Raw genomic sequence first — 26,520 nt, forward strand, 5'->3', positions numbered from 1 at the left:
TGTCCTTACACTGCCTGTTGATGTGATTAATGTTGTTCTTGTTTATATTGTTGCACTTGTTTTCATGGATCTGGATATTCTTGCTATTGCTCTGAGTTTTGATGTTGCTACTGTTATTGGTCTTGCTCATGTTGATAATGCTATAATGGAGTGCACAGTCCTACTGGATTCCCACAAGTAGGAATTCATAGTTTCCCTAGTTTCTTCAGAAAATACTTGATCTACCTATCATCTATTTCTGCTGGTTTTCCTAGAAGGATTTTGGTAGTGGACTTGTCCTGGGGATACAGAGGATAGTCTTTGCCTCATTTTTGACCAAAGATTAATAATTAAGTGCTAGATTATCTATTCAGCCAGGGCTTTTATCGGAGAAGGCAATGGCAACCCACTCCAGTGTTCTTGCCTGGAGAATCCCATGAACAGAGGAGCCTGGTGGGCTGCAGTCCATGGGGTCGCACAGAGTCAGACATAATTGACACGACTTAGCAGCAGCAGCAGTGCTTTTATAGTTAACTATATTTCAAAAAGCAATACTTTTCAAGCAGACTGAATAGCCTTTAGGGGATGAGAGATCCTTTCCAATTGGTCCTGGCTGCTTGAATGGGAGCACTACTACTCATCATTTCTCTATTGCAGCCTATCCAGTGGCCCACCAGCTTGGATTCCTCAATCCTTTTAGTCAAGGTACTTTTCTTTCATAGAACTTATAATTATTTGTAACTATTTATATAAAGGTCCATATAGTCAAGATATGATTTTTCCAGTAGTCATGTATGGACATGAGAGTTGGACCATAAAGAAGGCTGAGTGCCAAAGAACTGATACTTTTGAATTGTGATGGAGAAGACTTTTGAGAGTCCCTTGGAAAGCAAAGAAATCAAACCAGTCAATCCTAAAGGAAATCAACCCTAAATATTTATTGAAAGGACAGATGCTGAAGCTGAAGCTCCAATACTTTGGCCAACTGATGCTAAGAGCTGACTCATTGGAAAAGACCCTGATGCTGGGAAACATTGAAAGCAGGAGGAGAAGGGGACGACAGATGGATGGCATCACTGACTCAATGGACATGAATTTGAGCAAACTCTGGGAGATGGTGAAGGACAGGGAAGTCTGGCATGCTGCAGTCCATGGGGTTGCAAAGAGTCAGACAATGACTTAGGGAACAGCAACAATATATATATAGACAGAGCTTCCCTCATGGCTCAGATGGTAAAGAATCGGCCTGCAATGCAGGAGACCTGGGTTTGATCCCTGGGTTGTGAAGATCCCCTGGAGAAGGGAATGGCAACCCACTCCAGTATTCTTGCCTGGAGAATCCCCATGGACAGAGGAGCCTGGTGAACTACAGTCCATGGGATCTCAAAGAGTCAGACATGACTGAGTAACTAAGCACACAAGCACATCGACAGAGGAGCCTGGCAGACTATGATCCATGGGGTTGCAAAAAGTCGGACACAGCTGAAGCAACTTACCATGAGTGCATGTATGGTCATTTAATTAATATTTATCTATCCCATTTAACTAATCATAATTTTCATGGGGGCAGGAATTATCTCTTTTGTTGTTGCCGTTCAGTCACTAAGTCCTGTTCAACTCTTTGCAACTCCATGGACTACAGAAGACCAGGCTCCCATGTCCTCTTTTGTTCAACATTATATATTCTAGAGACTGAAAGATAACAGGCTCTCAAAAAGTAGCTGAAATAGTTGAAAAAAAGAATCAACAGATGCTAAGAAAAGTTCACTTGCCTCTTAACATTCAAAATGCTAACACATTAAGTATTTATTCAGTGGTGTTTTATATATAAACCTTAAATGTGATTTAAAAAAAGAGAAATCCAAATGGAAATATCAACAAAGGGTTTGAATAGATATTTCACAGAAAGGGAAAAACAAGTGTTTGTTAAATATATAGAATATATAGAAGATCTGCTGGGGCTGCTATGGCTTGGACCTGAGGATGGATGCCTCTCCAAGACTGTGACCTTGGTATCAAGATCAGTCTTGGCTGCACCCCATGAAGACCCATGATCAACAGGATGGTGCTGTTCTAGTTTGGGACACCAGGTCTGAGGACAAGATGGTAGAGTAGAAAAACCTGAGCTCACGTTATCTCACAAAAACATCAAAATCACAACTACCTGCAAAACAACCTTCAGCAAAAAATATTTGAACCTACCAAAAATGATATTCTTCTTTCAGAGACAAAGAAGAAGCCACAATGAGATGGTAGGAGAGGTTCATTTGTGAAACAGTCAAATCTTATACCCACCGGGTGGGTGACCCACAACCTGGAAAAGAACCTTATTGCAGAAGTTCTCCCACAGGAATTAGTTCTAAGCCCCACATCAGGCTTCCCAACCTGGGAGTCTGAAATCAAGAGGAAGGGCTTCCAGAGCATTTGGTTTTGAAGGTCAGTGAAGCTTGGTAGCAGGAATTCAACAGGACTGGGCAAGTAGAAACTCCACTCTCAGAGAGTGCACACAATGTCTCATGTGTACTGAAACCCAGGGGAAAAGTAGTGACTTCGTAAAATCCTTGGCCAGACCTACATGGTGAACTTGAAGGATTTCCTAGGGAGTAGGGATAGCTGTGGCTCACTGAAGGGACCAGGACACTGGTGGCAGAGATACTGGAGAGTACTTGCTGCCATGAGCTATCCTGGAGGCTGCCATTTTGATTCCTAGACCTGGTCCCACCCAATAGCCTATAGGTTCCAGTGCTGAGGGCTTCCCTGGTGGCTCATATAGTAAAGAATCTGCTTGCAATGCAGGAGACCTGATTCAATCCCTGTGTCAGGGAGATCCACTGGAGAAGGAAATGGCAACCCACTCCAGTATTCTTGCCTGAAGAATCTCATGTACAGAGAAACCTGGCAGGCTACAGTCCCTGGGGTCACAAAGAGTCAGGCATGACTGAGCAACTAACACTAGACATTAAGCTCCAGTGCTGGGGTGCTTCAGGCCAAACAATCAACAGGGCAGGGATATAGCCCCACTCATCATCAGACAGGCTACTTAAAGTTTTCCTGAGCCCACAGCTTTCTCTAAACACCACTTGACATGGCTCTTCCCACCAGAGGGAAAAGACCCAGTTACACTCACCAATGGGAAGGCACCAGTCCCTCCCAACCAGGAGGCCTGCACAAGCCTCTTAGACCAGTCTCATCCACTGGAGTGAAGACACCAGATGCAAGAGGAACTATTATCCTGAAGCTTGGGACTGAAAACTCAGAAAGTTAGACAAAATGAGACAGCAGAGGAATATGTTATGGATGAAGGAATAAGATAATACCCCAGAAGAATATCTAAGTGAAGTAGAGATAGGCAATCTACCTGAAAAAGAATTCAGAGTGATTATAATAAAGATGATTCAAGATCTTGGAAAAAGATGGATACACAGACTGAGAAGATATGAGAAATGTTTAACAAAGGGCTGCTGCTGCTGCTGCTAAGTCGCGTCAGTTGTGTCCAACTCTGTGTGACCCCATAGATGGCAGCCCAATGGACTCCTCCATCCATGGAATTCTCCAGGCAAGAGTACTGGAGTGGGGTGCCATTGCCTTCTCCGAACAAAGGGCTAGAAGACATAAGGAACAAACAAAGATAGTTGCAGAATACCATAACTAAAATGAAAAATATCCTAAAAGGAATGATAGCTAAAAAAATAAAATAAAAATAAATGAAGAACAAGCTGGAAGACAAAATGGAAGAAATCACTGCAGTGGAACAGAATTTTAAAAAAGAGTGTACACAGATGGTTAATTCATGCTGATGTATAACAGAAATCAAATCAATATTATAAAGCAATCATCAATCAATTAAAAATAAGTAATTTTTAAAAAAGAAAAAAATGTAAGAAATGATGATAGTTCAAGAGTCCTCTAGGACAACATTAAATACACCAACAAATATATGAAAAGATATTTCATATGATAACTTGAAATTGGGCAATTTTACTACTAATCAGGGAAATGCAAATTAAAACAATAATAAAATACTACTTCTAATCACCAAAAAATAAAGTTTGATAATTTCAAGTTTGGCAAACTTGTTGAAAATAATCTCATGCACTGCTAATGAGAATCTAAATTGGTTCAGTCATTTTGGAAGGGATTTTTCAACATACACTAAATGTTAAAATAGGCATCCAAATTATATAATTCACTTTAAAATAATCTAATATATATGGGGAAGTGGAGAATAAATGAAACAAGTTTGGCCATGTGTTAATTATTGAAGCTGAGGGCTATGCATCCCATGACATACTAATTACTCTCCTCATATCTATCCTAAAGGAACATTTGTACACATGTGCACAAGGAGTCTTGCCAAGCATATTTATTTCAGTGCTGTTTGTAACAGTGAAAGATTGAAAACAACTTAAACTTACATCAATAAGTGACATAGTTGAATAAACAATGGTGCATCTCTACTACATGATACCACACATCAGCTTAATGAAATGAGATGTGTTTAGATATTGAAGTCATGATTTTGAGTGAAAAAAGTAAATTGCAGACTAATATGTACAGTATGTCACAACTTATGTTGATAATAAACACCATGTATATCACCAAAATAATGTCTTACACATAAATCTTTAGAGAACCACCTGTAAGAAGATATACATACTATGATAATAGTGGTTATTTCTGAGGGGTGGGGGAGGGGACCAAGACTAAGATAAGATGGGACTGCTGATTAAATAAGATATTAATCTTACCTGTAAATTTTATATACTTACATTTTTGAAAGAACAATACATTAAAATATTATGTGAGTAGCTAAAAAAAATTTTTTTAAAGATCCCAAAATAAAAATAACCTGAAAAGTGGTTTGTGTTAAATTGTTAAGTGGAAAGACATGGTTACAAAACACATAATTGAATTATAAGGGTAAATATACACAGAGAAAAATGTCTGGAAGGATGTACACTGAAATGTTTACACAGTTATCTTTATGTGGTTGTGGCGGTGGTGGAAATTTAGATAGTTTTATTTTACATCTTCTGTGGATTTGCTTACCTGTATTTTTTCATTTGTCTATAATAAATATATAATATTTATATAATAAAAAATAAGCTGAAAAATAAATTATGATAGCCACTGAATTTGCCTTTATAAAGATGCAGGCTCCCTTAAAACAAAAGAAGTCAGTGATGTAAAAGAAAAGCCTAGATGGAAATCTTTAGGTAGAAGGGCCTCGATCTCTGCCACTCAGAAGTCCAGTCAAAAAACACTGAAACACTGAGCAGTTTATTCTGTGTCAGGTCTATTGCAGGGCCATGGGATTGGGAGTGGGAGTGGAAGGACTAAAACCAAATTCCTGCTCTAAGGTTGAATTGAGACTCCTTCACTTTACTTCCCACTGCTACTGCTTTGCACATGACCCCTCTCCTCCAACTCCCACCATTATAGAACATATCAACACAGAACTTTTGCTTCCAATACAGACACTTCAGGTTCTAATTTCCTTCTGAACACCAACAAAGGAGAACAATTCTTCTAAATAGCGAAACCCATCTTTCAATAGGCTATCCTAACCTTGACTGCATTCCTTCTCTTCTAGCTCCTTGTCCCCCTAGCTGAAAGTACCATTTATTTTCCTTATCTCCCATTGGTGTTCTTCTATCCCCACTCCCAAGGAAACATACACATACAAACCTTCTTTTTTGCAAAACACTTTTTCTTTGTTATTATAAAAGTAAAACATGTTCAGAATAGAAAACTTTAAAAGTGTGGAGAATTAAATATATGCAGAGGAAAAAAATCCACAATTTTAGAATCAAGAAGTAAACACAGCTAACTTTTTAACGACATTTTTTACCTTTTTCCTGTGTGTGTGCAATGGTTGATTTTCTTAATTGGGATTATAAGCTTCATAACTGTGTTTTGTCTTCTTTTATTCACTTAACACCAAAAAAGTGACATTTTCCCATCTTACTAAATATTCTTTAAAGTCATGACTTTTAATGGTTAAATAGCATCTCTTATAGCTATATCATACTTATTTAGACATTCCCTGGAACATTTAACGTGGCCCATTATAAACATTCATCTCTATAGATATCTAGATATAGATATCTATATATCAATTTATAAATCTATCAAGTACTTATTCAAGCATGAATTTCAGTAAATCCATAAATGTGTGTAAGTAGGAAAAATAACTTTATTTTTTATAACTGAATTTCTATCTCCAGTCCCCAGTCTGCTGAATTGGCAAAAATATAACCTCTGCAGCAATGAATATTCTGGTACATACATCTTTGTCAGATTACTTCCTTATGATAGAATCCTAGAAGTGAAAATATAGAGTCAAAGGACATGAACCTCATATTTAAGGATCCTCATCTCTATATAGATATAGCTGTAAATATGTATATAGATGTAAATATAGATGTATATGACCTCGCTGGTTTCTTCTCTGGTGGCTCAGAGAGTAAAGAATCTGCCTGTAATGCAGGAGACCTGGGTTCGATCCCTGGGTTGGGAAGATCCCCTGGAGAAGGGAATGGTAATCCACTTCAGTATTCTTACCTGGAGAATTCCATGGACAGAGGATCCTGGTGAACTACAGTCCATGGGGTTGCAGAGTCAGACATGACTGAGTGACTAACACGCATATAGATATATATAGTATATATTCTTATATATAAAGGTATAGGTAGCTAATTGACTATAAAACACTTTTGTTAAAAACCCAAGCCCTTTTACTGATTTCACATTAAAGAGATTACCCTAAGATTCCCTACCTATCTTTGTCCTAATTTATAATAAGGCACTGACTAAGTCTGTAGACCTTTTGGTAGAAAAGGGCACAAAGCTCTGGCACTATACAGAAAATTCAACTCTGCCCTGCTTTGGATATTTCTAATCAAAGATTGATCCTTGGTGAGACCCTCCTCCATGGGAAGTGCTCTGGCATGTAACAATGATTTTGTATGGAAGTCTTAAGGATTATCTCATCCTGTAAGTGGGAAATTATTCTCAGGGCTGTTGTGAAAGTTATATGAAAAGGGTATGTGACATTTCCCAGTTCAGTACTTGGCACATAGTATGTACTCAATACCGTAGCTCAATCTGTTCCAGTGAATTTTAGGTTCTTGCCCTGTCACAGAAATAACTTAGAGACCAGACAGTGAAGTCAAGAAAGTAAAGTGAGGATTTATTTAAGCAAAAATATGCTCTCAGAGGGAGAACAGGCAGACAGAGAGTAGCTGCCCTGGGTTTCTTTGGTAGGCTGATTGTGTGAGCCTGTGTATATGCTCAGTCACTGAGTTGTTTCCAGCTCTTTGTGCCCCATGGACTGTAGCCCACCAGGCTTCCCTGTGTTGGTGCACAATTGGTAGGTACTTCTTATCTGCAAGGCTAATTTTATTGTAATGAGAGTATAATGAACAACAGATTACATTCTGACACAGGAGATTCCTGACTTTCTTCTAGGACACTTATCACCCAAAATGTATGGTTTCTTGTCAATATGGAGGTTCCTACTTCTGTCTGCCCATGGATCCCTGTTGTTTACAAGATGCATGGTTTCTTGCTACCTGTCCCCTGACGCCCTTTCTCTGCTCATATCTAGCTACCTGCCTACTGTAACAGATTTGCTAATATTCTGATAAACATGAGATGATTACCTGATAAGGCAATTGATTATTTAATTGACCATTGATTCAATTTTTTTTTTAGTGGGGATTTTTTTTAATTTATTTATTTTAATTAGAGGCTAATTACTTTACAATATTGGATTTGCCATACATCAACATGAATCCACCACGGGTGTACACGTGTTCCCAATCCTGAACCCCCCTCCCACCTCACTCCCCATACCATCCCTCTGGGTCATCCCAGTGCACCAGCCCCAAGCATCATGTATCATGCATCAAACCTGGACTGGTGATTCGTTTCTTATATGATATTATACATGTTTCAATGCCATTCTCCCAATTCATCCCCCGCCTCCACCTCCCACAGAGTCCAAAAGACTGCTCTATACATTTGTGTCTGTTTTGCTGTCTCGCATACAGGGTTATCATTACCATCTTTCTAAATTCCATATTTATGTGTTAGTATACTGTATTGGTGTTTTTCCTTCTGGCTTGCTTCACTCTGTATAATAGGCTCCAGTTTCATCCACCTCATTAGAACTGATTCAAATGTATCCTTTTTAATGGCTGAGTAATACTCCACTGTGTATATGTACCACAGCTTTCTTATCCATTCATCTGCTGATGGACATCTAGATTTCTTCCATATCCTGGCTATTATAAACAGTGCGGCAATGAACATTGGGTACACGTGTCTCTTTCAATTCTGGTTTCCTCAGTGTGTATGCCCAACAGTGGGATTGCTGGGTCGTATGGCAGTTCTATTTCCAGTTTTTTAAGGAATCTCCACACTGTTCTCCATAGTGGCTGTACTAGTTTTCATTCCCACCAACCGTGTAAGAGGGTTCCCTTTTCTCCACATCCTCTCCAGCATTTATTGCTTGTAGAATTTGCAGTTCAGTTCAGTCGCTAAGTCGTGTCCAACTCTTTGTGACCCCATGAATAGCAGCATGCCAGGCCTCCCTGTCCATCACCAACTCCCAGAGTTCACTCAGACTCACATCCATCGAGTCAGCGATGCCATCCAGCCATCTCAACCTCTGTCGTCCCCTTCTCCTCCTGCCCCCAATCCCTCCCAGCGTCAGAGTCTTTTCCAATAAGTCAACTCTTTGCATGATGTGGCCAAAGTACTGTAGACTTTTGGATCACAGCCGTTCTGACTGGCATGAAATGGTACCTCATTGTGGTTTAGATTTGCATTTCTCTGATAATGAGTGATGTTGAGCATCTTTTCGTGTGTTTGTTAGCCATCTGTATGTCTTCTTTGGAGAAATGTCTATTTAGTTCTTTGGCCCATTTTTTGATTGAGTCGTTTATTTTTTTGGAATTGAGCTGCAGGAGTTGTTTGTATATTTTTGAGATTAGTTGTTTGTCAGTTGCTTCATTTGCTATTATTTTCTCCCATTCTGAAGGTTGTCTTTTCACCTTGCTTATAGTTTCTTTTGTTGTACAGAACCTTTAATTTTAATTAGATCCCATTTGTTTATTTTTGCTTTTATTTCCATTACTCTGGGAGGTGGGTCATAGAGGATCCTGCTGTGATTTATGTCAGAGAGTGTTTTGCCTATGTTCTCCTCTAAGAGTTTTATAGTTTCTGATCTTATGTTTAGATCTTTAATCCATTTTGAGTTTATTTTTGTGTATGCTGTTAGAAAGTGTTCCAGTTTCATTCTTTTACAAGTGGTTGACCAGTTTTCCCAGCACCACTTGTTAAAGAGATTGTCTTTTCTCCATTGTATATTCTTGCCTCCTTCGTCAAAGATAAGGTGTCCATAGGTGCGTGGATTTATCTCTGGGCTTTCTACTTTGCTCCATTGATTGATATTTCTGTCTTTGTGCCAGTACCATACTGTCTTAATGACTGTGGCTTTGTAGTAGAGCCTGAAGTCAGGCAGGTTGATTCCTCCAGTTCCATTCTTCTTTCTCAAGATTACTTTGGTTATTCTAGGTTTTTTGTGTTTCCATACAAATTGCGAAATTATTTGTTCTAGCTCTGTGAAGAATACCGTTGGTAGCTTGATAAGGATTGCATTGAATCTATAGATTCCTTTGGGAAGTATATTCATTTTCACTATATTGATTCTTCCGATCCATGAACATGGTATATTTCTCCATCTATTAGTGTCCTCTTTGATTTCTTTCACCAGTGTTTTATAGTTATATATATATATATATATATATATATATATATATATATATATATCTTTAGTTTCTTTAGGTAGATATATTCCTAAGTATTTTATTCTTTTTGTTGCAATGGTGAATGGAATTGTTTCCTTAATTTCTCTTTCTATTTTCTCATATTAGTGTATAGGAATGCAAGGGATTTCTGTGTTTTGATTTTATATACTGCAACTTTATTATATTCATTGATTAGCTCTGGTAATTTTCTGGTGGAGCCTTTAGGATTTTCTATGTAGAGGATCATGTCATCTGCAAACAGTGAGAGTTTTACTTCTTCTTTTCCAATTTGGATTCCTTTTATTTCTTTTTCTGCTCTGATTGCTGTGGCCAAAACTTCCAAAACTATGTTGAATAGTAGTGGTGAAAGTGGGCACCCTTGTTTTGTTCCTGACTTTAGGGGAAATGCTTTCAATTTTTCACCCTTGAGGATAATGTTTGCTGTGAGTTTGTCATATATAGCTTTTATTATGTTGAGGTATGTTCCTTCTATTCCTGCTTTCTGGAGAGTTTTTATCATAAATGGATGTTGAATTTTGTCAAAGGCTTTCTCTGCATCTATTGAGATCATCATATGTCTTTTATTTTTCAATTTGTTGATGTGGTGTATTACATTGATTGATTTGTGGATACTGAAGAATCCTTGCATCCCTGGGATAAAGCCCACTTGGTCATGGTGTATGACCTTATTAATGTGTTGTTGGATTCTGATTGCTAGACTTTTGTTAAGGATTTTTGCATCTATGTTCATCAGTGATATTGGCCTGTAGTTTTCTTTTTTTGTGGCATCTTTGTCAGGTTTTGGTATTAGGATGATGGTGGCCGCATAGAATGAGTTTGGAAGTTTACCTTCCTCTGCAACTTTCTGAAAAAGTTTGAGTAGGATAGGTGTTAGCTCTTCTCTAAATTTTTCTTAGAATTCAGCTGTGAAGCTGTCTGGACCTGGGCTTTTGTTTGCTGGAAGATTTCTGATTACAGTTTAAATTTCCATGCTTGTGATGGGTCTGTTGAGATTTTCTATTTCTTCCTGGTTCAGTTTTGGAAAGTTGTACTTTTCTAAGAATTTGTCCATTTCTTCCATGTTGTCCATTTTATTGGCATATAATTGCTGATAGTAGTCTCTTATGATCCTTTGTATTTCTGTGTTGTCTGTTGTGATCTCTCCATTTTCATTTCTAATTTTTTTTTTCATTTCTAATTTTATTGATCTGACTTTCTCCTTTTGTTTCTTGATGAGTCTGGCTAATGGTTTGTCAATTTTATTTATCCTTTCAAAGAACCAGCTTTTGGCTTTGTTGATTTTTGTTTCACCAGCTAAAGTCTACCTTGTGGGCTGACATCATTCATTCCAGATTCAAGTAATTTTACCTGTTGTCAAACAGGTATTTGCTTAGATTTGGAAAAACAGTTCACTAGAATGTATATCTAAGTGTTGTGCTAAAACTATGTGACTACCACCAGAGAAGTGTATCTGCTCTTGATAAAAGTTAAGATAGAATTGAAAAGATATCTATCTCTGAATTCTAAATGACCAGTTAAAAGACATTCTAAGATTCCATGCTAACTGCAATCATGTTTTTCAGTATCCTGGAATGCTTTCTGGAGAACACAGGACTTCAAATTAATCCTCCAAATACTCGCATAGGTGCAATGAAATGAAAAGAGGATGGTGTTAGTAGCGGGGGGAGCAGCTTAAACCAAGATATTGCCAACATTAAAAAAACATATAATGTGAGAATTGCGAGTTAAGTTTTATTTGAGGCAAAATGAGGACTTCAGCCTGGGAGATAGTACCTCAGATAGCTCTGACAAACTTCTCCAAAGAGGTAGGCGGAAAGGTCAGTACATGTGTGATTTTGGTGAAAAGGGAATACATGCAAACAAGCACATATTTTTCCAGAAGGTTTCTACTAGTCTCATGAAACTTTATTAATCCCAAGGAACAGTGTCACCATGAAGAATTTTAGTGCTTTTCTAGATATGAGGAGATACAATAACCTGGCTCATAAACTCAGCTCCTGAAAATATCTAACTAGCTAAAGACCCATCCATTCTGAAGGAGATCAGCCCTGGAATTTCTTTGGAAGGAATGATGCTAAAGCTGAAACTCCAGTACTTTGGCCACCTCATGCAAAGGGTAAACTCTTTGGAAAAGACTCTGATACTGGGAGGGATTGGGGGCAGGAGGAAAAGGGGACAACAGAGGATGAGATGGCTGGATGGCATCACCGACTCGATGGACGTGAGTCTGAGTGAACTCCGGGAGTTGGTGATGGACAGGAAGGCCTGGCATGCTGTGATTCATGAGGTCGCAAAGAGTCGGACATGACTGAGCAACTGAACTGAGCTGAAAGACCCATCCTGACAGTTTACTGGAGCACAGAGTACCTCATTTGATCTCCTGTGGCCTCAGCCTGCAATGGCTTGGAGAGGTGCTTGGGTTGCCAGCCAGAGATTGGGCTGGGTTGCAGCCATGAAAGCACCACATCCTAGCCACTAGACCAGGGGTCAGTGACAAAGGCCCTGGCCCTTTGGCTTTGCAGAAAAGAATTTCCACTATAATAGAAAGTAGTGAAGATAGTAAAGTACTTAATAAGAGGAAAAAAAGTACAGTACATGTGGATAAGCACATGGGTGAATTCAGTGAGAGAAAGTCACTGAGTTGTGCCCTTGCAGCAGTTTCAATTACTTCTATGGAGCATATCTTCTTTGTTTCATTTGGCCAATCATTTTGATTTGCCTGAGTCACAGTCCATATTTGGTATATCTCAGTGTTAACTAAAAAATATAGTCACAACCTGAAATTAGAGAGTTATTTTATTTGTTGGGAATGTTTAGGACTCTGAGCCCAGAAAACTGCTCCAAAGAGGAAGGAGAGGGAGTCAAGTTAGTTTGTAACAGAGGGGGCAGGCAGTCTGAACATCAAAGATCGAGTATCAAGTTAAGGAAAGTAGCATTCTATGTATAGGAAGATACAAGTCTGGGCTCACTAAATTCATTCTTGTCATATGCACCTCAGCTATCTGGGGCCAAACCTGTTTCCTTGTTCACCCTGCTTCTTGCATCACCCCAGCTCCTCAGCAATCACCATGAGGTGGTAGTGGTGGCAGCATTTGCTGGATCACAATTTTGGGAGCCCTAATTCACATTTGGAGACCAGAAATCGCTGATGGCTATGACATTTCTTATTTATTAATATGGCAGGAGATATTTTCATTTCACATCAGGACCTCTCATCTGTGTGCATGCATCTCTTAGCCAGGGTGGATTTTACTGAAAAGGCATCTGGGTAGAACATCCTTTGACATAATTCCCCTTTGGCTTCCAAAGAGCCTTTCTGTGTATGTGTGGTCAAGGAGGTCTCCTGATGTCAAGAACAAGAAATATGTGGTCTGAGCAGGGCCTAGCCTCCTCTCATAATTATCCTGCTATTCAGAGTTTTGGTCCATAAGGAATGAATCTCCAATTGCTTTACTGGGGGGTGGGGGGCCTTCTGTTTCCTGCCTCAATTTCTGTTCTCCATGCTGAACTCCTTTCAGGGGTATTGAATGTCAGGAGCTTCATCAGCACGTGAGTTAATCCTTATAGAAGTTGAGGGCAAGTGCCCATTGCCAGTGTCAATTTGTACTTGACAAGATAAAGGTTAACCTGGGATAACATACTGGGACAAGGGGTGAAAGCAAGAGGTAAGAGGCCCCAAATGCTGAAATTAAAAGCAAGATAGCATGGATAGTACTTTAGTATACAGCCTCTATCTACTAACTGAATGCAAATCTTGCATTTTTAAAAATTTGACTTTTGGAAAAATAACCTTAGTATTTTGTAAGTATTTATAAGAAATGTATAAATGTTTATAGCTTGGTACCACCTGAGGATATGTGGGAGTCTCAGCAGAGAGGGGAGATCTCTCTTAGAGACAGAAACACACATAAAGTGATAGAGATGCAAGACACAAAAAGAAAGAACATTTAGAGAATAACAGTAGCAGATCCCTAAGTCTATGCCTAAGGTCAAGAAATACAAACAGAAAAAGTCAGTTATCAAAGAGAAGCATCTAAAAGCAGAAGAATGCCTTAAGGTCATTGAACAAGGAACACTTCCAAACACATTCTATGATATCACCATCACCCTGAAACCAAAACCAGACAAAGACAACAGAAAAAAGAAAACTACAGGCTAATATCACTGATGAACCTAGATGAAAAAATCCTCAAAAAATGTTAGCAAATAGAACTCAGCAACACATCAAAAAGCTCATACACCATGATCAAGTTGAGTTTATACCAGGAATGCAAAGATTCTTAAATATATATAAATCAAACAATGGGATACACCATATTAACAAATTGAAAGATAAAAATCATATGATCATCTCAATAGATGCAGAAAAAGCCTTTGACAAAATTCAGCACCTATTTATGAGTAAAACTTCAAAAATGGGCATAGAAGGAACCTACCTCAACATACTAAAGGCCATGTATGAGAAGCCCACAGAAAACATTATTCTCAATGGTGAAAAAATTGAAAGCGTGCCCCCTAAGATCAGGAACAAGACAAGGGTGTCCACTTTCATCACTGTTAATCAATATAGTTCTGAAAGTCCTAGCTACACCAATCAGAGAAGAAATAAATAAATAAAAAGAATCCATATCAGAAAAGAAGAAGTAAAGCTCTCACTATTTTCAGCTGACATGGTATTATACATAGAAAACTCTAAAGATGCTATCAGAAAATTATTAGAGCTAATCAGTGAATTTAGCAGAGTTGTAGGATAGAAAACCAATACACAGAAATCAACTGCATTTCTATATATTAACAATGAAAAATGACAAAGAGAAATTAAGGAATGAATCCCATTCACCATTACAACAAAAAGAATTAAATATCTAGGAATAAACTTACCTAAGGAGACAAAAGAACTGTACAGATAAAATCATAAGACACTAATGAAAGAAATCACAGATGACGTAAACAGATGGAGAGATATTCAGTGTTCCTTGGTAGGAAGAATCAATATTTTGAAAATGACTCTGCTACCAAAGGCAATCTACAGATTCAATGTGATCCCTGAAAATTACCAATGGCATTTTTCACAGAATTAGAAAAAATATTTCACAATTCATATGGAAACACAAAAGATCTTGAATAGTCAAATCAATCTTGAGAAAGAAGAATGAAGCTGGAAGAATCAACCTTCCTGATTCAGATTATACTACAAAGCCACAGACATCAAGAGTGTATAGCACTGGCACAAAAACAGAAATATAGATCAATGGAACAAGATAGAAAGCCCAGAAATAAACCCATGTGCCTATGGGTGCCTTATTGTTGACAAAGGAGGCAACAATATACAATGGGGCAAAGACAGATTCTTCAATAAATGGTGCTGGGAAAACTGGACAGCTACATGTAAAAGAATGAAATTGGAACATTTCCTAATATCATACACAAAGATAAGCTCAAAATGCATTAAAGACCTAAATGTAAGATGAGAAACTATAAAACTCTTAGAGGAAAACATAGGCAGAACACTCGATGAGATAAATCAAAGCAAAATCCTTTATGACCCACCGCCTAGAGTAATGGAAATAAAAACAAAAGTAAACAAGTGGGACCTGATTAAACTTAAAAGCTTTTTCACAGCAAGGAAGGTAAAAGGTAAAAAGCCCTTTTACCTTTTATAAAAAAAGGTAAAAAGCCCTCAGAATGGGAGAAAATAATAGCAAATGAAACAACTGACAAAGGATTAAATTCCAAAATACACAAGCAGCTCATACAATTGAATGCCAGAAAGAAAGAAAAAAAAAAAAACCCAATCAACAAGCAGTAAAAAGACCTAAACAGACATTTATCTAAAGAACACATACAGATGGCTAACAAACACATGAAAAGATGCTAATCATTGCTCATTATTTAAAAATGCAAATCCAGAGGGATGGTACGGGGAGGGAGGAGGGAGGAGGGTTCAGGATGGGGAGCACGTGTATACCTGTGGCGGATTCATGTTGATATATGGTAAAACCAATACAATATTGTAAAGTTAAAAAATAAAATTAAATTAGGTCCCATTTGTTTATTTTTGCTTTTATTTCCGATATTCTGGGAGGTGGGTCATAGAGGATCCTGCTGTGATGTATGTCAGAGAGTGTTTTGCCTATGTTCTTCTCTAGGAGTTTTATAGTTTCTGGTCTTATGTTTAGATCTTTAATCCATTTTGAGTTTATTTTTGTGTATGGTGTTAGAAAGTGTTCTAGTTTCATTCTTTTACAAGTGGTTGACCAGTTTTCCCAGCACCACTTGTTAAAGAGATTGTCTTTTCTCCATTGTATATTCTTGCCTCCTTTGTCAAAGATAAGGTGTCCATACGTGTGTGGATTTATCTCTGGGCTTTCTATTTTGTTCCATTGATCTATATTTCTGTCTTTGTGCCAGTACCATACTGTCTTGATAACTGTGGCTTTGTAGTAGAGCCTGAAGTCAGGTAGGTTGATTCCTCCAGTTCTATTCTTCTTTCTCAAGATCGCTTTGGCTATTCGAGGTTTTTTGTATTTCCATACAAATTGTGAAATTATTTGTTCTAGCTCTGTGAAGAATACTGTTGGTAGCTTGATAGGGATTGCATTGAATCTATAGATTGCTTTGGGTAGTATACTCATTTTCACTATATTGATTCTTCCAATCCGTGAACATGGTATATTTCTCCATCTATTAGTGTCCTCTTTGATTTCTTTCACCAGAGTTTTATAGTTTTCTATATATAGGTCTTTAGTTTCTTTACGGAGATATATTCCTAAGTATTTTATTCTTTTTGTTGCAATGGTGAATGGAATTGTTTCCTTAATTTCTCTTTCTGTTTTCTCATTATTAGTGTATAGGAATGCAAGGGATTTCTGTGTGTTGATTTTATATCCTGCAACTTTACTATAGTCATTGATTAGTTCTAGTAATTTTCTGGTGGAGTCTTTAGGGTTTTCTATGTAGAGGATCATGTCATCTGCAAATAGTGAGACTTTTACTTCTTCTTTTCCAATTTGGATTCCTTTTATTTCTTTTTCTGCTCTGACTGCTGTGGCCAAAACTTCCAAAACTATGTTGAATAGTAATGGTGAAAGTGGGCACCCTTGTCTTGTTCCTGACTTTAGGGGAAATGCTTTCAGTTTTTCACCATTGAGGATAATGTTTGCTGTGGGTTTGTCATATATAGCTTTTATTATGTTGAGGTATGTTCCTTCTATTCCTGCTTTCTGGAGAGTTCTTAAAAGCTTCTGCACATCAAAGGAAACTATCAGCAAGGTGAAAAGACAGCCTTCAGAATGGGAGAAAATAATAGCAAATGAAGCAACTGACAAACAACTAATCTCAAAAACATACAAGCAACTCCTCCAGCTCAACTCCAGAAAAATAAATGACCCAATCAAAAAATGGGCCAAAGAACTAAATAGACATTTTTCCAAAGAAGACATACAGATGGCTAACAAACACATGAAAAGATGCTCAACATCACTCATTATCAGAGAAATGCAAATCAAGACCACTACGAGGTACCATTTCACACCAGTCAGAATGGCTGCGATCCAAAAGTCTACAAATAATAAATGCTGGAGAGGGTGTGGAGAAAAGGGAACCCTCTTACACTGTTGGTGGGAATGCAAACTAGTACAGCCACTATGGAGAACAGTGTGGAGATTCCTTTAAAAACTGGAAATAGAACTGCCTTATGATCCAGCAATCCCACTGCTGGGCATACACACTGAGGAAACCAGAAGGGAAAGAGACACGTGTACCCCAATGTTCATCGCAGCACTGTTTATAATAGCCAGGACATGGAAGCAACCTAGATGTCCATCAGCAGATGAATGGATAAGAAAGCTGTGGTACATATACACAATGGAGTATTACTCAGCCATTAAAAAGAATACATTTGAATCAGTTCTAATGAGGTGGATGAAACTGGAGCCTATTATACAGAGTGAAGTAAGCCAGAAGGAAAAACACCAATACAGTATACTAACGCAGATATATGGAATTTAGAAAGATGATAACAATAACCCTTTGTACGAGAAAGCAAAAGTGACCCTGATGTATGGAACAGTCTTATGGACTCTGTGGGAGAGGGAGAGGATGGGAAGATTTGGGACAATGGCATTGAAACATGTAAAATATCATGTATGAAACGAGATGCCAGTCCAGGTTCAATGCACGATACTGGATGCTTGGGGCTAGTGCACTGGGACGACCCAGAGGGATGGTATGGGGAGGGAGGAGGGAGGAGGGTTCAGGATGGGGAGCACATGTATACCTGTGATGGATTCATTTTGATATTTGGCAAAACTAATACAATTATGTAAAGTTTAAAAATAAAATAAAATTAAAAAAAATAAATTACCTTAAGGCATGGGGAAAAAAATTAAATTAAATTAAATTAAATTAAATTTAAAAAATTTAAAAAATGCAAATCAGGGGGCGGACCTAAGATGGCAGAGGAATAGGACGGGGAGACCACTTTCTCCCCCACAAATTCATGGAAAGAACATTTGAGTGCTGAGCAAATTCCACAATACAACTTCTGAACCCTGGCAGAGAATACCAAGCACCCAGAAAGGCAACCCATTCTCTTCAAAAGGAGGAAGGACAAAATATGAAAGATAAAAAGAGAGACAAAAGAGTTAGGGACAGAGACCTGGTCTGGGGAGGGAGTCATGAAAGAGGAGAAGTTTCCAAACACCAGGAAACCCTCTCACCGGCAGGTTTGTGGAGAGTTTTGGAATCTCCAAGGGCAACATAACCGGGAGGAAAAAACAAACAAACAAACAAACCCACAGATTACACGCCTAGCCGAAACTCTCAGCGGAGAGGTAGCCCAGACGCTGGAGTCTGCCAGCAGTGAGCTGAATGGGGGCTGAACAGGGAGGTCTAGGCTGCATACTTAGGGTGGGGACCAGGCCTGAATGCCCTGAGAACAATCTGAGGGAGCTAAGGTGAGATAGCAACCCAAACTGCGATAGCCAGAGGAAAAAAGAAAAAAAAGAGAGAGAGAACTTTCCCACAACAGCCTGGCCTGCTCACAGAACAAAGGATTGAGCGAACACCAGAGGAGAGCTAGCCGAATGCAGATGAGCCCCTTCCCCCACTGGAGGCAGAGAGGCAGGCAGGCTGCAGCCAGAGCCAGAAGGTGAGAGGCAATCTTGGCCCCAGAGATGGCATCCTCCACCAAACTGTGAGTAGGCTCCCAGTTACTAACCAGTCTTCCTGGGATCCTGGACAGTTGACATCCACCAGGATGGTGGCAATCAGAGATCAGCCCTCCAAAGGAGACACACGGCATACCTGAGACAGTGCTCTTGTGGTGCACCCAGGAAACCAAGTGCCTGGGACTGGGGAGGTGATAAGATGCACCACCAAATTGGGAGTGTGCTCGCCAAGCACCTGGTCGCCTGAGCTGCTTGGACCTTGGAAGGGCACAAAAAGCAGGCCCAACCGAGTCTGTGCCTTTGTGGGGTACCTGAGAACCTGAACCTGAGTGGCTTAGGACTGGGAAGTGCACCCAACCCAGGGCCCACTTTAGACAGTTCCGCTGCAGAACAGTCTGAAGCCTGGGCAGTGTAGACTGGGAAAGCACACATACTGAGAGTGTGGGGCAAACCCAGTGTGGCCGAGACACTGCGAGAACTCCCCACACATGCCAGTGATATTTGTTTGCAGTGTTTCTCCCTCCCCACAGTACAACTAAACAAGTTAGCCTAAATAAGTGACCACCTTCGCCCCCTTGTGTCAGGGCGGAAATTAGACACTGAAGAGACTTGGAAACAGAGGAAGTCAAAATAAACAAAGAAGAGGGAACTGCTCTGGAAGTGACAGGTGCAACAGATTAAAACCCTGCAGTTAGCACTGACTATACTAGAAGGGGCCTATAGACCTTGAGAAGAAGTATAAGCTGGAACAAGGAACTATCTGAAACTAAACTGGCACCACACTGCCCTCAACAGCTCCAGAGAAATTCTAAGATATATTTTACTATTATCATTTTTTAATTTTTAAATTCCTTATTACTCCTTTAATTTTCATTTTTATAACCTACTATTACCTTGCAAAAAAAGACCCTATTTTTAAAGCAAATTTCACATATATATTTTTTATAATTTTGTGATTGATTTTGTTTTGTATTTTTAATATAGTATTTTTGAGAGTCTAACCTCTAATCTAGATTTTTAATCTTTGCTTTTTGTTTTTTGTTATCAATTTTGCACCTTTAAGAATCCAATCTTTAGTATCCATTTTTACGTAGGAGTGTGATTACTAGCTTGATTGCTCTCTCCCCCTGTTGACTCTCCTTTTTCTCTCCCAGGTCACCTCTATCTCCTCCATCCCCCTTCTCTTCTCTACACAACTCTGTGAATCTCTTTGGGTGTTCTGGGCTGTGGAGAACACTTAGGGAACTGATTACTGGCTAGATCTGTTTCTCTCCTTTGAACTCCCCCTCTTCTCCTCCTGGTCACCTCTATTTCCTTCCTCCCTCTTTTCTTCTCTATGTAGCTCCGTGAACCTCTCTGAGTGTTCCAGATGGTGGAGAGCATATAAAGAATTGATTATTGGCTAGATTGCTCTCTCCCTGCTTGATTCCCTGTCTTCTCCTCCTGGTGACCTTGATCTCCCTCCTCCCTCTTCTCTTCCCCATGTAACTCTGTGAACCTTTCTGGGTGTCCCGCACTGTAGAGAATCTTTTTGCCATTAACCTAGATGTTTTATCATAGGTGCTGTATGGATGGAGAAGTCTTAAGGCTACTGTAAAAATAAGACTGAAATCCAGAGGCAAGAGGCTTAAATCCCAAACTTGAGAACTCCAGAATACTCCTGACTCCAGGTAACATTAATTGATGAGAGCTCATCCAAAAGGCTCCATAGCTACACTGAAACCAAGCTCCACTTAAGAACCAACAAGTTTCAGAGCAAGACATATCGAGCTAATTCTCCAACAATGCCGGAACATAAACCTGAGCATTAAAGTACAGGCAGCCAAAAGTCACATCAAACCCATGGACACCTCAAAACCCACTACTGGACACTTCACTGCACTCCAGAGAAGAGATCCAGCTCCTCCCACCAGAATGTCAATGTAAGCTTCCCTAACCAGGAAACCTTGACAAGCCACTCGTCCAACCCCACCCACAGGGAGCAACCTCCACAATAAATAGGAACCACAAAGAACCAGCATACAGAAAGGCCACCAAAACACAGCAATATAAACAAGATGAAAAGGCAGAGAAATATTCATCAGGTAAAGGAACATGATAACTGCCTACCAAACCAAACAAAAGAGGAGGAGATAGGGAGTTTACCTGAAAGAGAATTCAAAATAATGATAGTAAAAATGATCCAAAATCTTGAAAGCAAAATGGAGTTACAGATAAATAGTCTGGTGACAAGGATTGAGAAGATGCAAGAAGTGTTTAACAAGGATCTAGAAGAAATAAAAAAGAGTCAATCAATAATAAATAATACAATAACTGAGATCAAAAAAAAAAAAAAAAACTCTGGACAGAACCAAGAGTAGAATAACTGAGGCAGAAGATAGGATAAGTGAGGTGGAACATAGAATGGTAGAAATAAATGAAGCAGAGAGGAAAAAAGAAAAAAGAATTTTAAAAAATGAGGACAACATCAGAGACCTCTGAGACAATGTCAAACATCCCAAAATTCAAACCATAGGAGTCTCAGAAGAAGAAGACAAAAAGAAAGGCCATGAGAAAATACTTGAGGACATAATAGTTGACAACTTCCCTAAAATGAAGAAGGAAATAGCCACCCAAGTCCAAGAAACTTAGAGAGTCCCAAACAGGATAAACCCAAGGCAAAATACCTCAAGATACATATTAATCAAATTAACGAATATCAAACACAGAGCAAATATTAAAAGCAGCAAAGGAAAAGCAACAAATAACACAAGGGGATTCCCATAAGGATAACAGCTGATCTTTCAATAGAAACTCTTCAGGCCAGAAAGGAATGGCAGGACATACTTAAAGTGATGAAAGAGAAAAACCTACAACCCAGATTACTGTACCCAGCAAGGATCTTATTCAAATATGAAGGAGAAATCAAAAGCTTTACAGACAAGCAAAAGTTGAGAGAATTCAGCACCACCAAACCAGCTCTTCAACAAGTACTGAAGGATCTTCTCTAGACAGGAAATACAAAAAAGGTTTAAAAACTCGAACCCAGAACAACAAAGTAAATGGCAACGGGATCATACTTATCGATAATTACCTTAAATGTAAATGGGTTGATGCCCCAGCCAAAAGATAAAGACTGGCTGAATGGATACAAAAACAAGACCCCTGTATATGTTATCTACAAGAGAACCACCTCAAAACAGGGGACACATACAGACTGAAAATGAAGGGCTGGAAAAAGATATTTTACACAAATGGAGACCAAAAGAAAGCAGAAGTAGCAATGCTCATATCAGATAAAATAGACTTTGAAATAAAGTTTGTGAAAAGAGACAAAGAAGGACACTACATAACGATCAAAGGATCAATCCAAGAAGAAGATATAACAATTATAGATATATATGCACCCAACTTAGGAGCACCTCAATATGTAAGGCAAATGCTAACAAGTATAAAAGGGGAAATTATCAGTAACACAAAAATAGTGGAGGACTTTAATACCCCACTCACACCTATGGATAGATCAACTAAACAGAAAATTAGCAAGGAAACACAAACTTTAAATGATACAATGGACCATTTAGATCTAATTGATATCTATAGGACATTTCACCCCAAAACAATGAATTTCATCTTTTTCTAAAGTTCACATGGAAACTTCTCCAGGATAGATCACATCCTGGGCCACAAATCTAGCCTTGGTAAATTAAAAAAGCATTGAAGTCATTCCAAGCATCTTTTCTGATCACATTTCGGTCAGATTAGATGTCAATTACAGGAAAAACTATTAAAAATACAAACATATGGAGGCTAAAGAACATGCTTCTGAATAACCAACAAACCACAAAAGTCAAAAAAGAAACCAAAATATGCATAGAAATGAATGAAAATGAAAACACAACACAAAATCTATGGGGTGGAGTAAAAGCAGTGCTAAAGGGAAGGTTCAAAGCAATACAAGCTTACCTCAAGAAACAAGAGAAAAGTCAAAGAAATAACCTAACTTTACATGTAAAGCAACTAGAAAAGGAAGAAATTAAGCACCCCAGGTTTAGTAGAAGGAAAGAAATCATAAAAATTAGGGCAGAAATAAACAAAGGAGACCATAGCAAAAATCAACAAAGCTAAAAGCTAGTTCTTTGAGAAGATAAATAAAATAGAAAAAACATTAGCCAGACTCCTCAAGAAACAAAGGGAGAAGAATCAAGTCAACAAAATTAGAAATGAATATGGAGTAATGGCATTGAAACATGTAAAATATCATGTATGAAACGAGATGCCAGTCCAGGTTCAATGCACGATACTGGATGCTTGGGGCTGGTGCACTGGGACAACCCAGAGGGATGGTATGGGGAGGGAGGAGGGAGGAGGGTTCAGGATGGGGAACACTTGTATACCTGTGGTGGATAAAAATATTTAGAAAAAAAAATAAAAAATAAAAAAGTGAAAAAAAAATAAAAAATAAAAATCCAAATTCAAAAACTAAAAGAAGGGGAGTTTAAGTATAGCTGTCCCCATCAAATCTTGCAACATGCTCTTTTCGTAATAAATATTTGCTCTTTTCGTAATAAATATTCTAAATACTGATCTGGCTGGAACTACTGCAATGCTTCGTCATTGGTGCCTGGAGCAATTAAATGCAAAACCATTAGTTAAATGGAAGGACCTCCTCACAGGACAATGGAAGGGTCCTGACCCATTATTAACTAGCGGTCGAGGATGTGCTTGTATTTTTCCACAGGATGCACATTTTCCAATTTACATCCAGGACAGGCTGATTTGCCATGTTGCAGTCTCCCAGACATCAAGTTCCCCCATTGCTTCGATCACAAAAGAGGAGCCCGCCTGAAGGGGAGGCAAGATAAACATCGAGATCCCGGAGAGACCGACGAAGCTGCTGCAGTGCGAACTCCAACCAGAAAATAATTCTACTTATTCTGTTTTGGCTTGTCTACCCTCTCCTTATGTTTTTCTCTTTACCAATGATTCTGGAAAACTTAATGTACATGTGACTTTTCACTGGTGGACCCAATGCAGTGACTTGTGAACAATGCATGCTCTCATCTTGTTTAAACCCTCAATATAATGTTTGCTCCTTTGTAGTGTTACAATGTCCACCTTATCTTATGATGTAACCACTTATTGATATAACTATAGTCTTGCTGTATTACAAAGACTTCAGGATTTAATGCGATCGTGACGATTTGTGGGCTTACTTATTTTAGGAATATCAGCTTTAATAGCAGCAATTGCTTCTGTTACTGTGGCAGCAATATCATTGACTCAACAAGTGCATACTGCCCAATATGTTGATACCATGTCTAAAAATGTTTCTTTAACTCTAGCAACACAGAAAGTTATAGATAGAAAATTGGAGATGAGAGTAGATGCCTTAGAAGAGGCAATAATGCATATTGGGACTGAGTTACAGGCTTTAAAAGTGAAAATGGCTCTGTCTTGCCACGCTGATTACCGGTGGATATGCGTGACATCTTTAAAGGTAAACGAGACAGATTATGAATGGGAAAAAATCAAAAAACATATATCAGGTGTTTGCAACAGCTCTGACATTGGCCTGGACTTAGGGAAAGTTCATAATCAAATACAGACCCTGGAACACTCTCGACTGGATTTTACCGCCACTGGAGCAGCTAATGACTTATTTCACACCTTCTCTAACTTTACTTCTGGAAAAAACATTCTGTCTAATATCTTTAGTTCTAATTTTGCTTCTCATAATCATTCTTCCTTGTATTGTCAGGATTCTTCAGCAGAACATTCAAAAGCTCGCGACTGAGCTGCATCTGGCTGTTTTAAGAAATAAAAAAGGGGGAGATGCGGGGAGCGAGCTCCGCCCCTGGCAAAGGTCATGAGGAAGGAGGCTTGGCATACGCAAAGGTGGGATCAAGCCTCAGGAGTCTCCCTGGAAATTCTCGAGCAATCTACCCCCAAAACCAGAGTCTGCCTACTTTCTGCTTTGTGCTTTCACCTACACCTCTGACTTTACGGGGGGCTGTCCCCCACTACCTCTCTGAAAAAAGGGTTAGCTTACAGCTCCAGTTAATAATTCCTGGGTGTGACAGTGTTTCAACCTACAAACTCCCTTGGAAGTCCTCTAGCCTGCCTGAATAGGTTTTTCCGGCCACATGTGATTGCTCAGAGCCTCCAAATTGTGAGAGGCATGAGATGTTCTAAACTGTCTAAATACAGATTCCTTTGAGCAGTTAAAAGATTGATTAGAAATTGTATTGGTGAAGGGTTTTTCACTTGTTGGGCCAATGTTTGCTGCTAAGTCTCCATATCCCTTACCTGCTGTGTCCCTGGCAGTGTATTGATTAATATAATTGGTGTAAATATTAGCTTTAATGTTTGTAACCTGGGACCCTTGAGTTAATTCTTTTTCTTGTTATAGCCCACCACACCTTTGCTCTGTAGGAATGCAACTTTATCTAATGCTTTTTGGAGGCTGGCGCCTGACTTTAGAATAATCACCTTTAGAGAAAAAGGCCTCCGGGCCAGAAGATGATGCAAATCACCTAAACTTTTGCATATGATAAGTTTGCAGGAAGAAAGCCTGGCTTACTGCATGACTCTACCCCTTCCCCCATTATCCTCTATGCATAACTTAAGGTATAAAAACTACTTTGGAAAATAAAGTGCGGGCCTTGTTCACCGAAACTTGGTCTCACCATGTCGTTCTTTCTCTTACCTTCTGGCTGAATTATTCAGCCTCTTCTCTCCACTGAATTTCCTCACTGAGCTATCCTCATTCTATTACTCTTTATATCCTTAATTAACATTTAATTAAGCAATTGTTTCCTGATCCTCGCCGACGCCGTCCCCGCTTCGAATTCCCTGGATCCACTGGGGCTGGACCCCGGCAAGAAATCCTTTGCATTCCTATACACTAACAATAAGAAAACAGAAAGCAGAATTCAGGAAACAATTCCATTCACCATTGCGGTACATGGAATAAAATACTTAGGAATAAATCTACTTAAAGAAACAAAAGACCTATATAAAGAAAACTATAGAACAGTGATAAAAGAAATCAAAGATGACACAAATAGATGGAGATATATACCATGTTCATGGAGTGGAAGAATCAATATAGTGAAAATGAGTATACCTCCCAAAGCAATCCATAGATTCAATGCAATCCCTATCAAGATACCAACTGTATTTTTCAGAGAACTAGAATATATAACTTCACAATTTGTATGGAAATACAAAAAACTTTGAATAGCAAAAGCAATCTTGAAAAAGAAGAATGGAACTGGAAGAATCAACCTGCCTGACTTCAGACTATACTACAAAGCTATAATCATCAAGACAGTATGGTACTGGCACAAAGACCAAAAAAAAAAATAGATCAATGGAACAAAATAGAAATCCCAGAATTAAATCCACACACCTATGGACACCTTATCTTTGACAAAGAAAGCAAGAATATACAATGGAGAAAAAATCATCTCTTTAACAACTGGTGCTGGGAAAAGTGGTCAGCCACCTGTAAAAGAATGAAACTAGAACACTTTCTAACACCATACACAAAA

General features: G+C 38.8%; 1 protein-coding gene across 1 annotated transcript in view; it reads left to right on the forward strand.

Moving 5' to 3' along the window:
* VSIG4 (V-set and immunoglobulin domain containing 4) overlaps positions 1 to 25,753 on the forward strand; it is a 127,669-nt gene extending 101,916 nt beyond the window's left edge. Inside the window, exon 8 of the mRNA XM_059883538.1 lies at positions 20,546 to 25,753. Within this exon, the coding sequence (XP_059739521.1) occupies positions 20,546 to 20,571 (26 nt within the window). The 3' untranslated portion in view covers positions 20,572 to 25,753. The remainder of the gene's footprint in view (positions 1 to 20,545) is intronic.
* The last annotated feature ends 767 nt before the right edge of the window (positions 25,754 to 26,520 follow it).

The sequence above is a fragment of the Bos taurus genome, chromosome X (assembly GCF_002263795.3).
Source record: "Bos taurus isolate L1 Dominette 01449 registration number 42190680 breed Hereford chromosome X, ARS-UCD2.0, whole genome shotgun sequence".
NCBI lineage: Eukaryota > Metazoa > Chordata > Mammalia > Artiodactyla > Bovidae > Bos > Bos taurus.